Here is an 11876-nt window from a genome sequence, read left to right as displayed (position 1 = left end):
TAATTACTCTATTTCTGTATAACACATACATTGATTTAGCTCTAATTTTTGAAATTGGATCATTAAAAAAAAAAAAATGATCTGAGTTTAAAAGAAATGTTCAAAGTCAATGACAACTCCAAGATTGTAATTGGATCACAATCTTTGCTTATTAAAAACTTTTCCTTTATTTACCCTGATGCACTAAAAATATTGATCTACAAGTAAACTTAGTAATTACGAGAAAATCATGATGACTATTTCAGGCAGATATTAGGTTGTAAACAGTACAGGTTAAAGATGATTGATGGAAAGATTAAATAACAATGGTCCAAGGATCCATCCTTGTGGAACACCTGTATACATATTTATTATTTTTAAATTGTTTATATATACAGTTTAATATGTTACGGTCGGTATATTTTCTTTTCTTTTTTTAACATACTTGAATCGTATTCATTTATAATAGTATTAATCTATAAAGGCACACTTATTAGAAAGTATATATTATGTAAGGTCCAGTTCACCTTTGGCACAGTTTGAAGCATTGTGTTGAAATTTGAACAACAAACTTATCTCTGATGAGATCTGAAGCCTGCAGTCAAAGGGTATTCCTCTGCAAACTCTTTAGCAAAATAGTCTGAGCATCTCTGATCAAATGATCCCCAGGAATTTCAAATATAGAACAATCAGCAAAGTAAGGAAACATCATTTCCTGAGCAGTGGCTGAGTGCTCCCAGCAGTGCCGGAGCCCACTCCTCGGTCTCCCTGGGTCCCCCCAGCTGAGGGGAGATCGCCTTGATAACATTCTTCACCTTGACTCTCCTTTCTAGTCTTACCACCTTTGTTTTAGTGCAGTCACATTGAAAACTCATTTCCCCTGGCTGAGCACTTTCTTCAAATGCATTGGATTGCCATATCAAATAATTGAATTTCTAGCACGTTATTTTGACGTCTGAGAGAACGACAGCCCAGATACCGTTAACGGATTCTCTTTTTCTTGTGATATGTTCTGCCAAGCAGGTGGCAAGCATAAAATGACAGGAACCAGAACGATCCATGCTTTTCAAGGAAATGATATTCATTATTTAGAGATATTTTCCTAGATTTCAGCCTTTGCTCCACAGCAGAGAGTGATGTCACAGGTAAGGTTAAGCTTAGGGCAGACATAAATATTTAAGCTATGAACTGTGCCAGAGGACAGTGTTAATATAACAAGTACTGCAAGTGTTTCAGACGGCATTAATACACACACTCGCATTGCCTCTATTTGAGTTTCCTTGCGATTTGTGGCAACAAAAGGGCAGGTAATAGTAATTCTTTGAAAATGTTTACATTTTGACAAAACTCTTCGAACATGGTTAATGACTTAAAATTAATATTTCGATTGTACAACATGCCATTGTTTGTGTAGGTTTATTTAAAAAAAGAGTAATACAAATGTAGAAACATGACAGTTATTAAAGTAAAAAATATGCTCATGCAGATCTTGTGGTTGGAGCTTTTTCTGTAATTTGGCCACTCCTTGGAAATGATCATGAAAAATATAATCTACATTAGATCATTAAAAGGGCTGCGCTGTGAAGCAACTGCCAACAATATGCTGGGTAAGAATCCTGGTTTTGGGGTCTTGCTGCATGGAGTTGCAGTGCATTTCGTAATTGCCCTCAGATACGAGTGTGTGTCTCTGTGTTGCACTGCAATGGGCAAGCACCCTGCCCAGGGCGTCTCACCTAATGGAGCTAGCACCCATCACCTATCACACACATTCCTTATCAATGTGACAAACTGTTCTGTACCTTACTGTGTGTTTCGTGCCTTCTCAAGTCTTTCTGGCGTCTTTAGGACAGAAAGCATTAATCGTGCTGCGTTTGTGTGACTGTCCTCTCTCCTTGAACATGCCGCTGGCTTCAGCTGACGGAAAGTCCAGGACAATGGGTGATTGTGAGGGTAAAGGGAGTTCCTCAAAAAAAAGATGGAGACAACAATGAGCACTCACAATAGTGTATGGGCTCTGCCATGTATACAGACATTTGTGTAATTTTTTATATGAAAATAATCTTATCAAGATCTTACAATTGCCGAAAATAATTGTTCTCTATTCATCTGGTACTTAACTTTATTGAAAGCATATTTTTGTGTCTATTTCTCCCACTACTTCTGCTATCATAACCTAAATACCAGTGAACTGTTTCCCCCCCAGTAAAAGCAAAACTTTTATGTGTAAAAACACAAAAATATTGTAAAAGAGGTTTTAAATTGTTTTTATCATTGTTTTGGGTTGAAAAGATAACAACCACACTTCTCCCTCTGATGAACAGTGACACACATTGGCTCCAAAAGCAACATTTCTTTAATTGTATTAAAGACATGCTATGTATTGCAAATTTTTTGCCCAGGTCCCTCTTGAAAATGAGATCTAGATCTCAACGGGGTTTACCTGATTAAATAAAGGAATAGAATTGTGTTATGAATGTAAACTCTATCCTACAAAAAGGAGGAGAAATTGTTTTAGAGAGCAGGATTCAAGATGTAAAAAGTTGACGAAATACTGGGAACACCTGGAAATAAATTCTGAAAAGATTCTGCCAATATTCAGTTTCTTTTTTAGATGTAAATTCACCTAGATTCTTCTAACAAAAACCTCCAATGCATGAGTAATTTGATGAAGAACTTCCATACGGATTTAACATGTCAGTTCTATCTGGATCATATTACATCATAATGTTGCATTGTCAGTTTTTATTTACAAAATGATATGTTCTACATATAACATATCCTAACAGATGATATGCAAAGGCCTGATACTAATAAAACAGCCTTGAAAAACAAGTTAAATTCAGTTGGATATGTAAGTATGTATCTTGAAAGATACAGAGACAATAAATTTGCCTAGAATGAATGCAAGCATAAATATTAGTCGATTGTCTTCTTCAGCCCCCTTGCTAGTAGCTAGAGTTCACTTGTGTGTTACCTAAACTCAGTAGAAGTAAAGAGTGTCCAATGAAGGGCTGAGAGGTTAGAAAGAAAAGCTGCGTCATGAAGACCAAAACACATGGCAGAAAAATCAGGGATATAGATGTGGACAAGTTTAAAGACCTTTAAACTCAAATTTGCAGGCACTGCATCCAGTCTAATTGAGCTTGAACTATTTTACAAAGAACATACCCATTATCCAAAATATCCTTTACTTTGTGTTGGTTCATCACACATAGTTCTTCCCAAACTTGTGACTAAATGGGACAAAGTTGTAAAAATTCTCCTACTTACTGACTGGGTTTGGCGTACACGTCTGGTGTTAAGTGCTTCAGGCTCAGTAGTATCCAGAGGTTTTTTTTTTCTGATTTATTATATTTTGTTACACCCTTCAAGCACAAAACACCATAAAGTGTGTTAATATTTCCAGTTGGGTCTGGTTATATTTTCCAAACTGCCCTTTGTATTTCCTCATTGTAACCTCAAAATCATAATTGCTAAGTAGAAAGTTATTTAGATATTGCAATGCTTTGACAGCTTAGATGCGGTTCGCTGTGTTGATTTCATTGTGCAGATGAATCGTCTGAAGAAAATGTGATGCTGGGTGAAAGTATGATTGAGTGAGAAGAGCAAAAAGGAAAAGACTGAGAAAAAGCAGGAAGCTGCAGTGGAATTTCCACACCCTTATGTGGGTGGACCCTGCTTGCACTAAAGAACGGAGTAGGCACATTTCCCCCTCTGTTCCCTCATTTTCTTCTATGCGTTCCCCTCCCTCCCTACTTTCTCTCTTTGCTTGGATAATAGAGGCCATGTTGAAACAATACAAAAAGGAAAGGCTGTGGGGTGATGTGGCAGCAAATGGAGAGGTGGTCCTCACAGCCTTTATTTAGAAGGGGAGATTTGAGGGGGTTTGCAGGGGTATGTATAGAAAATTGGCAGGGATAGGGGTGAAGGGCTGTTTAAAATAATGATGTAAGATGGGAATCAGGGGCGTAAAGCAGAGGGAGGGGCTGCTGGTGTTAAACGTACTACAGAAACATGGCCTGGGAAGGGCAAGAGTAATGTTTTTGTGGACCTTAAATATTTTTCCGGCTGGCTGAGCCTAAAAGTAGTCATGTTGCGTCATAAAAAACCCAACTTTTCCTTTTCCTTAGCAATAGTGTTTTGACATGCTCACTCTTCATGTAATCAAATACATTTGAATGTATCACAAGGATATAATGAAGACTTCATCCGACAATTTAATGTGGAAGAATAATTTCCGCTTAAACCTAATAACTGGTTGAACTGCCATTTGTAGCAACAAAATCCATCAATAACAGGTTTTTTAGATCCCTGTGAATTAATCTTATCCAACTTTTCTTTGCGAATTGTTTTACTTCTACACTGCGACGAGTTAAAGGTCTTTCATTTGACAGCATTGCAATCAGATTTACATGCAGAACTTTTATATAATTTTTTGCTCAGCCAACGGTGGATGTTCTGATGTATTTGAAATATTGTCATGCTACATAACCCAAGATAACTTAAGCTTAATGTTACAAACTGAAGGAGGGACTTACTCCTTTGAGGTTTTCTGGTGGAAACTACAATTCAGGATTTCATTGAAGTACATTTTTCTGAAATCCTGTGATTGTTTATGTCCAATGTTAAGAAATTGTCTTTGTAACTCTTTCCAGAGCTGAATGGTGTCAATGTTGCTTTTTTTTTGTTGATATTTTATTTTTGTTATTAAAAACACTGTAATTAAAGAAAAAATTAATTCCAGACAGTTCTCCATGACCTTGGATCAGTTTCAGGGCCAATCAAACCCGCAGCCCGTCTGATTTTCAACAAACAAGCCCAACAGTAACATTGGTTAGACTGATAAAAGTGCTTAGTATGAGCTGGAGAAATTATTCTACACTAGTTTAAAATTGTAAATGGCAAAAAGCTTGGAGTTACTTTCTGAGCAGTCCAAATGGGGCATGCATCTTTTTATGTCCTACCAACCTTTCAAAAAGCAATATTTTTGATTGTCTGCACCAGTTTCATAAAACATCCATTTTTTGTGACCATTAAATATGATCTTTGACCTATTTTAGAAATGCATCAGATAATGTGGTGTGCTTTAATCTGTAAACTGACAAGGTAGTCTGACCTCTATTGACCAATATGTACAAGAAAATGTGACACTTAAAACTATATAGTGCACAACAATTTATATAACAAAAAGAAATTCCATATACCACACATAACATTATGATCACTAACAGATTGAGATAATTGGTGGGATATGTTGGGAATCAAGTGATCATTTTGTCCTCAGAGTTTATGAGCAACAAGCAGGAAACTAGGCAAGCATAAGGGTTTGAGTGAATTTTATGTGAACAAAGTGTTATGTTCCAGAAGGGTAATGTGTTTTATCTGAAAATAGTTTTCAAGTTTGCATCTTTATTTTTGTTTAATTTTTTTTAAAGAAAAATGCACTTATGCTTTTCAGTTTCTAACTGCATTTTTAAAAAAAAAAAATCTGCAACATTTTATGTTTTAAAATACAAATTACATATATTCTCTGGTTGTCCTGTTGTGTTTTACAAAGATAAACAAGGTAACATGGCACCATCTTGTGGCGCTTACAAAGTACTGCAGTACTGTTTAGTAGGTCAGGATAAACTCTCAGTATGACCTTGTAATGTTTCCTTATTTAGCTTGCTGAGGTCATCAGTGTGAGTTTGTTGCGTTTACACTTTGCGGCCTTGAGTTATCAGTTATAAAGTCTGAAACTGTTTCTGCTGAAAGCTACATTTTCATGAATGTTCATCATATTTAAAATCAGTGAATGCATCAGTTTAGATTCGTGCCTTTGCGTTATGTTCACCTTGCAATGTAGATGATGTTAATTAGTACGCTATTTTGTTCTGGTGGCGGGAGCGAGCATCGCAAGAAAATTGCGCGTGCACGGTATATTGCGGAACTGAGCTAGCTTAGGGTAGCAAGTGTGAGCGCGTGGAACCGTCACGGGCGCGCGAGCGTCATATAAATCCACGGCTATCCGTTGCCACGGCGAGTTGGCAGTACGTCGTATCTGAGCAAGGCGTGCAAAGTAATTTTCCAGACCGCCAAGCGGACAAGGACGCGTTTTCCATCTCTCAGCATGGGGAACCTTGCACTCCCCACCAGGTAAAACATGAAACGAGTCGTTGCTATGATATGATTCAGGAAAATGAGGACAGGTTGTTAATGTATCATTTTGAGACGCGGTGGGAATGTATTAACATGTTCGCATCTAGCCTTACATTTAGCTTCATTTGTAAAGGAGGAGGGCTTCACACGCCGCTTCCTTTCCCTTTGTTGGCGTTTGGTTGTCAGGTCTTTATAGGAATTCAAGGATCTGCAATAGGCCGATATGTGAAACGCACTCTTGGTCTATTTTTAGAAGACTACTGTAATTAAAATCCCAAGAATGGGGAGAAATCAAAAGCTGACACTGAGCTCTATACGTTTAGGCTACAGAAGGAAACAGACAAACAAAAAAAAGATTAGTTTGTATGGCTACACCAAACCTAGAGGCTCTGAATGCTGAAATGTTGAGATAGTTTGGAAAAAAAAAATTCCGTTAAGATTTGAACGTGGTAATTAAATAACGTGTTTTTTTGGCTAAATGTAAATAAGAAGAAATTGCAAATATTTTCTAGACATACAAATAAAAAACAAAAAAAGGTTGAATTTGGGAGGTTATGCTGATTTGCTAATTGTGGGGAGCCAAAATCAACACTGTTTGGGCAAAGAGCCTTTTATTGCATCACTTAATTATTTAACAGCAGTCTGATTTCTTTTTTAGTCTTGCTTAACAACTGTAATACACATTAGGTAATCACATCTTATGAGTTGTTCACATTGTTCTGCTTAAATAACCCGTTATGCCATTAGTATACTTGTGATTTGACTTTGCCAGTATTGGGTCATGTTATTTATAGTAGTAGTGATAGAAATTAGTAGTAATAATAACAATTATACTAATAGCTGTAATAGTAAAAACAAAAAATGAACAAAACATGTTAGTAAGATTATGTCGATTGCTATTTTGTTACAAGTTATTGTATTTTGGATCCAAAATCTTTTACAGAGTGAAAAAGTTTTCCACATCTTTCATGGTAAAACACCCCTGTGGAATGTTATTTTAATGCTTGTTTTATTAATCTGTTTTATAATAAAGCCTAAATAGATATGATGTTCCAAAATGTTTTTTTTTATTATCTTTTAACATATCTTTAAGAGAAGACTAATTTCAGTGTTGTTGTTTTTTTCCTGTGCCAAAGGAAAAAAATATTACAGCATTTGGCACCAAAGTAGTGTTGTAAGGTAACAGAATTTGAGATATTGTTTACGTCAGTCAAAACCTCCGTTACTAAATAGTTTGATATTTTAGCAATTCGTGGCTCACTTCAAGTCTAAACTACTATTCTTTCATTTTTGAGTTTATCTCGAACATGCATAGCTCAGAGAAAAAACCAAACAGATTAAGATGTTGCAAGTCTATTCTCCCTTCCTAGACTGCAAGAATGATTTATTATGAAATCTGACTGACCTTCTTTGTTTAGTCTTTTCAGGACGGATGCAACCACATCTGAACCAGACAACTCAGGGAAGTTTGTAGCCAGGAGAATCTGCAATGGTATCATTTATTACTACACTCCAATGACAGCAGCTGAGCACCAGACAGTAACCCTTGCCAAAGACTCTCAGGCCACATCAACTCTGTTCCCCGTCTCCTCTCCAGTGTCTTTAGAAACGCCTTCCCACACAGCTGATTCCTCCCCGATGCAGTCAGATGCTGCTTCCAATTCTCGTCCTCTTCTCCTATTCTTCTCCTGGCTCTGTGCCCAACCTGGGGCCGTAGCAAAGTACAGGGAGCTCTACCTTGACCGTGGTATGGATGTTCTCCTCATCCAGAGCAGCGTAATGCACTTCCTGTGGCCTCGATGGGGCCTCAACTACGGGTTGGAGATTTTGAATATTTTAGAGGAGCCTCCTTTCACAGGAAGGCTCATACTGGTGCATGCTTCTTCCATTGGTGGCTATACTTTCACGCAGCTGCTCACCCACATTGCTCAGCAACCAACACGACACGCTCCTCTGGCGCATAGAGTTATAGGGCATATTTATGACAGTCTAGTGGTCGGCTCTCTGGATCACATGGCAACAGGTGAGTGAGAGTGATGCACCACGATTGTACTGGAGCTCAGATTACTTTTGTGTTGTGTGTCAGAACTTTCTATAATTAATTAACTGTTGACCTACTGCCCCACTTTGTCTGAAGTACAGGATTTCCAAGATTTTTATTTTTTCCTATTTTAGGACAATAGTCAGTTTTAGTAAATTAATCTTTATTTTTTGAGTGCTAATTTAGTCCAAAGTAAATATTCCAATACTTCAACAAATGAGATTTAGCTCTCTAATTGTTACTTTATTTACTTAGGTAATGATTTTTAAGACTAATAATTAAAATAAAACTGCGTGAAATTTCTGTTTTAACTCTAATTGACTGTAAGTGACGCCTTCTGTGACTGTATGCAAATTAGAAGCAGTGCCTTGCAAAAGTATATATACTTCTTGAACTTTTCACTACGTTCATAACTACAAACAACCACAAACTCAGATGTAATTTATCACAATTGTATGTGATAGACTAACAGAAAGTAGTCTATAATTGAAAAATGTATTCCGTTATTGACTTTTATTAGCCTCTAGATCAACACTGACCTGGTTCCCCATCTCTACACCATGATGCTGCCATCACCAAATTTTACAGTGGGGTTGGTCTGTTTAGTGTGATGTGCAGAGTTAGTTTTCCACCAAGTTTTCTTATGATGTTTTATAGACCTGCCCTGCTTTAAACGTCTCTGCCATTTCATTCCTGACCTGCCTGCTGTGCCCCTTGGTCTTCATGTTGTTTGTTTACATCAAACAGCATGAAGACAGCAAATAGTCTTGTTTGTGAAAACCACATCTATTTGGTCTTTACGCAACAGTTGAAGTTATACTGAGAGTAAATTTCACCCAGGATACAATTTAGAAGTATCAGATTAAAAGAGCCTGAGAATGTATTCATACAACACTTTAATTTTCATTTAAAAATGTTTTAAAACAAGGGATACAATTTATTTCCATTTAAGCACTATGCATTACTCTGATGAATAAATAAAATACATTGCAGCTTGTGATTGTAGCTTGACATTATTTTAAAAAAGTTCAACACGATCAGAACTTTCGCAGGGCACTGATTATTTATCCTGTCATGTGCTGTTTTTGTATATAAACAGCACAACTAGAAGTGGTGTACTGTCCAGTTAGTGCATGCCATTGCAGGAATAATGCAACATTACATTTATATTATTCATTTAATTGTTTTTCAGGGCTTGGGAAGACCTTGGTGCCACGTTTAGAGGGATTCATCAAAACCTCCGCCATGCTCTACTTCAGGCTCTTCAAGTCGTACACTGCAGACTTGTACGAGAACAGCATCCAGGTTTTCCACAACAACCCGGTTACTTCTCCAGCCCTCTTCTTCTTTAGCGAAAACGATGCAATGTGCAGCACTGCTGTCCTGGAAAAGCTGATGGACTCCTGGAGGCGGAGGGGAGTTTCTGTGGACGGCAGGAAGTGGAAGAAGTCAACACATGCCGCCCACCTGCGATGCCACCCAGAAGAGTACGTTTCCACCTTGCAGCAGTTCTTGAACTCCCTGTCAGTTCCTTCCCATAAGTCTAACATTTAAACTGTGTGTCAAATTGTAAGTTTCAAATATTTTCACTTATTTCCACAACATGCACTGCTAGTTCAAAGAGAATGCACTTTTAACTATTTTCATATTGTACCTCTGATTTTCTTTAAAATTGTAACTGTAAAATATTTTCTTCACCTTTAAGCCATCTTTACTTTTGTCATTGTAATTGAGGTTACATTTGAAGTATTTATGAATGTACTGTAACACTTGCTTGTCTTGCACAGTAACTATTTTATTGATAAAAATCCATACTGCACAAATTAAAAAAGAATTTGGAAACTATATGTGAGCTTCACATGTGCAAATATTTATTTTTTTCATTATTTCAGACAGAAAATAACCATCAGTCTTCACTTTCCTTTATGACCGTTTAGGTTACTGTGGTGAACAGATTTCATTATTTTAAACCTGTCGGTATCACCAGCGAGTAATCTGAATTAATGCAAGAGGTAGAGGAGGGTTAGCTGGAGGCCATTGGTGCAACCAATGACAGGACACTAAAGGGGTTTTGTTCCAGTTTACTGAAGTGAGTCCATTTGGGCGGAGCTTATATCACCCAGTGATAAAATAGGTCAGAAATGCAGTGACCAGATGTTCAGAATATCAGTCCATTAGGATGAGTGTAGAGATTATGGTCTTTTGTTCAATGTAAAATGCTTCACTGAGCACAGATTCATAAAATGCACTTCTTTTTTGAGTGAAGAGAAAAGCACACAAAGCACTTTTACACTGAAAAAAAGTGTCGCAATTAATTGCATCTGAAGATTATACATTTTACTTTAGTTGCTTTGGTTTTTTAGGCTCATTTTGAAGCATTTAAAACAAGTTTGTAAGACCCTCGGATTCTGCAGACGACGTCACAATGTCCTAATGCCCCACTCAGCAGTGGCGTGCTTCTTGTTTGAGCATTCTAGTTGTTGCTAATAAATTATCTTTTAAAAATTTTTTAACTCATTAAAATATTTTTTTCCTCTCTCATTATTAACATCGTAGCCCAAATCTCTAGCGACGTCTGGAAGCATGTTTATGATTTAACCAGCACTCAGCATGATATCATTTATCTTTGCCTGTTGTCCTACTACTGTATTAACTGAATCTGCAAGCTTTCACACAAAGAAGCATGACCAGTTTATGTTTCTGTACTACATTAATAAGTAAAGGTCAGTTTTGAGGAACAAGCCAGATGCTACAGTCGCCTCTGCTGGACATGAAGCCACATGTTGGATTTAGCATCAGATAGTGGATGCACTTAGTGATGTGAATGACCTACTTTTGGTAAGAGAGACTCAGTGAACAGCTATATCTCAACTTCAAAGAGGTTATTTATTCCTATGGAAAACCGTTTGATGTTTAGCCGCTTTACTGGCAGGAGGTCACCAGTGTCTGAAAAATAGTTTTTAATTGCTCCAGACAACAAATATAAACTTTTATTCTCTCATTAAAAATATATAAACAAAAATATGTCATAGTTCAGGAAAATGTTAGGATATCCTGCCCCCTAGTGTTAGTTTAAGAAAGTTTCCCCACTGTTGACATTTAGCTGTAAGACGCTTATTGGAGTTTATTGCATATACAGCATGTTTTACATATTATTTCAGCTAGGTTTAAGTCCCTGCTTTGACTGGAAACAGGATTTGAAATGTCCTTTTTACACAGCTTGTCCTTGGAAAATGTATTCTAATGTTTTGGTCACTGTCCTGTCACAGGGCCCAGTTCTGCAAAAAAAAAAAGAAAAAAGCTTTTTTTCCAGACGCTCTCACATTTTACAGTTGAAATTCTTTTTCTGCTAGGCTGTATTTGGTTTATGGAAATTGCAAGTAATTTATTTTTCAATTCATCAGCGCAAAGAACATTATTCCAGAAGTTGATTTTTATTGTTCATATTCTCTCTGGCAAACTTCTTTCTGGTCTCCGTACCATAGAGAGGTTAAGATGCATGGAGCCCTTGAATATGACAGCAGTGTAAATGCCAATGTCTCTCTGATCAACACGGTTACTCATGGAGTGCATGGTAATTTACCGTGACTTTACTTTCATCAGTCACAGGTTATTTATTCAGCTTTTGATGTTTTAAGTGTCTATGATAATTATTAGAAATCTCTGTACTATAATGAAATCAAATAGACAATAAAGTCATGCTGCAACAGCCTCA

The 11876-nt window shown here is 36.9% G+C and overlaps 1 protein-coding gene across 1 annotated transcript; it reads left to right on the top strand.

The window, feature by feature from the left end:
• The first annotated feature begins 5921 nt into the window (after positions 1-5921).
• LOC116737063 (uncharacterized) lies at positions 5922-10008 on the top strand. Its single transcript, XM_032590022.1, has 3 exons — positions 5922-6117; positions 7539-8143; positions 9354-10008. Exons 1-3 carry the CDS (start codon positions 6092-6094, stop codon positions 9713-9715), a joined length of 993 nt encoding a protein of 330 aa, XP_032445913.1. The 5' UTR covers positions 5922-6091; the 3' UTR covers positions 9716-10008.
• The last annotated feature ends 1868 nt before the right edge of the window (positions 10009-11876 follow it).

The sequence above is a fragment of the Xiphophorus hellerii genome, chromosome 17 (genome assembly GCF_003331165.1).
Source record: "Xiphophorus hellerii strain 12219 chromosome 17, Xiphophorus_hellerii-4.1, whole genome shotgun sequence".
NCBI classification, from domain to species: domain Eukaryota; kingdom Metazoa; phylum Chordata; class Actinopteri; order Cyprinodontiformes; family Poeciliidae; genus Xiphophorus; species Xiphophorus hellerii.
Note: the sequence above shows the minus strand (reverse complement) of the source record. Positions and strands in the feature narration are given on the sequence as shown.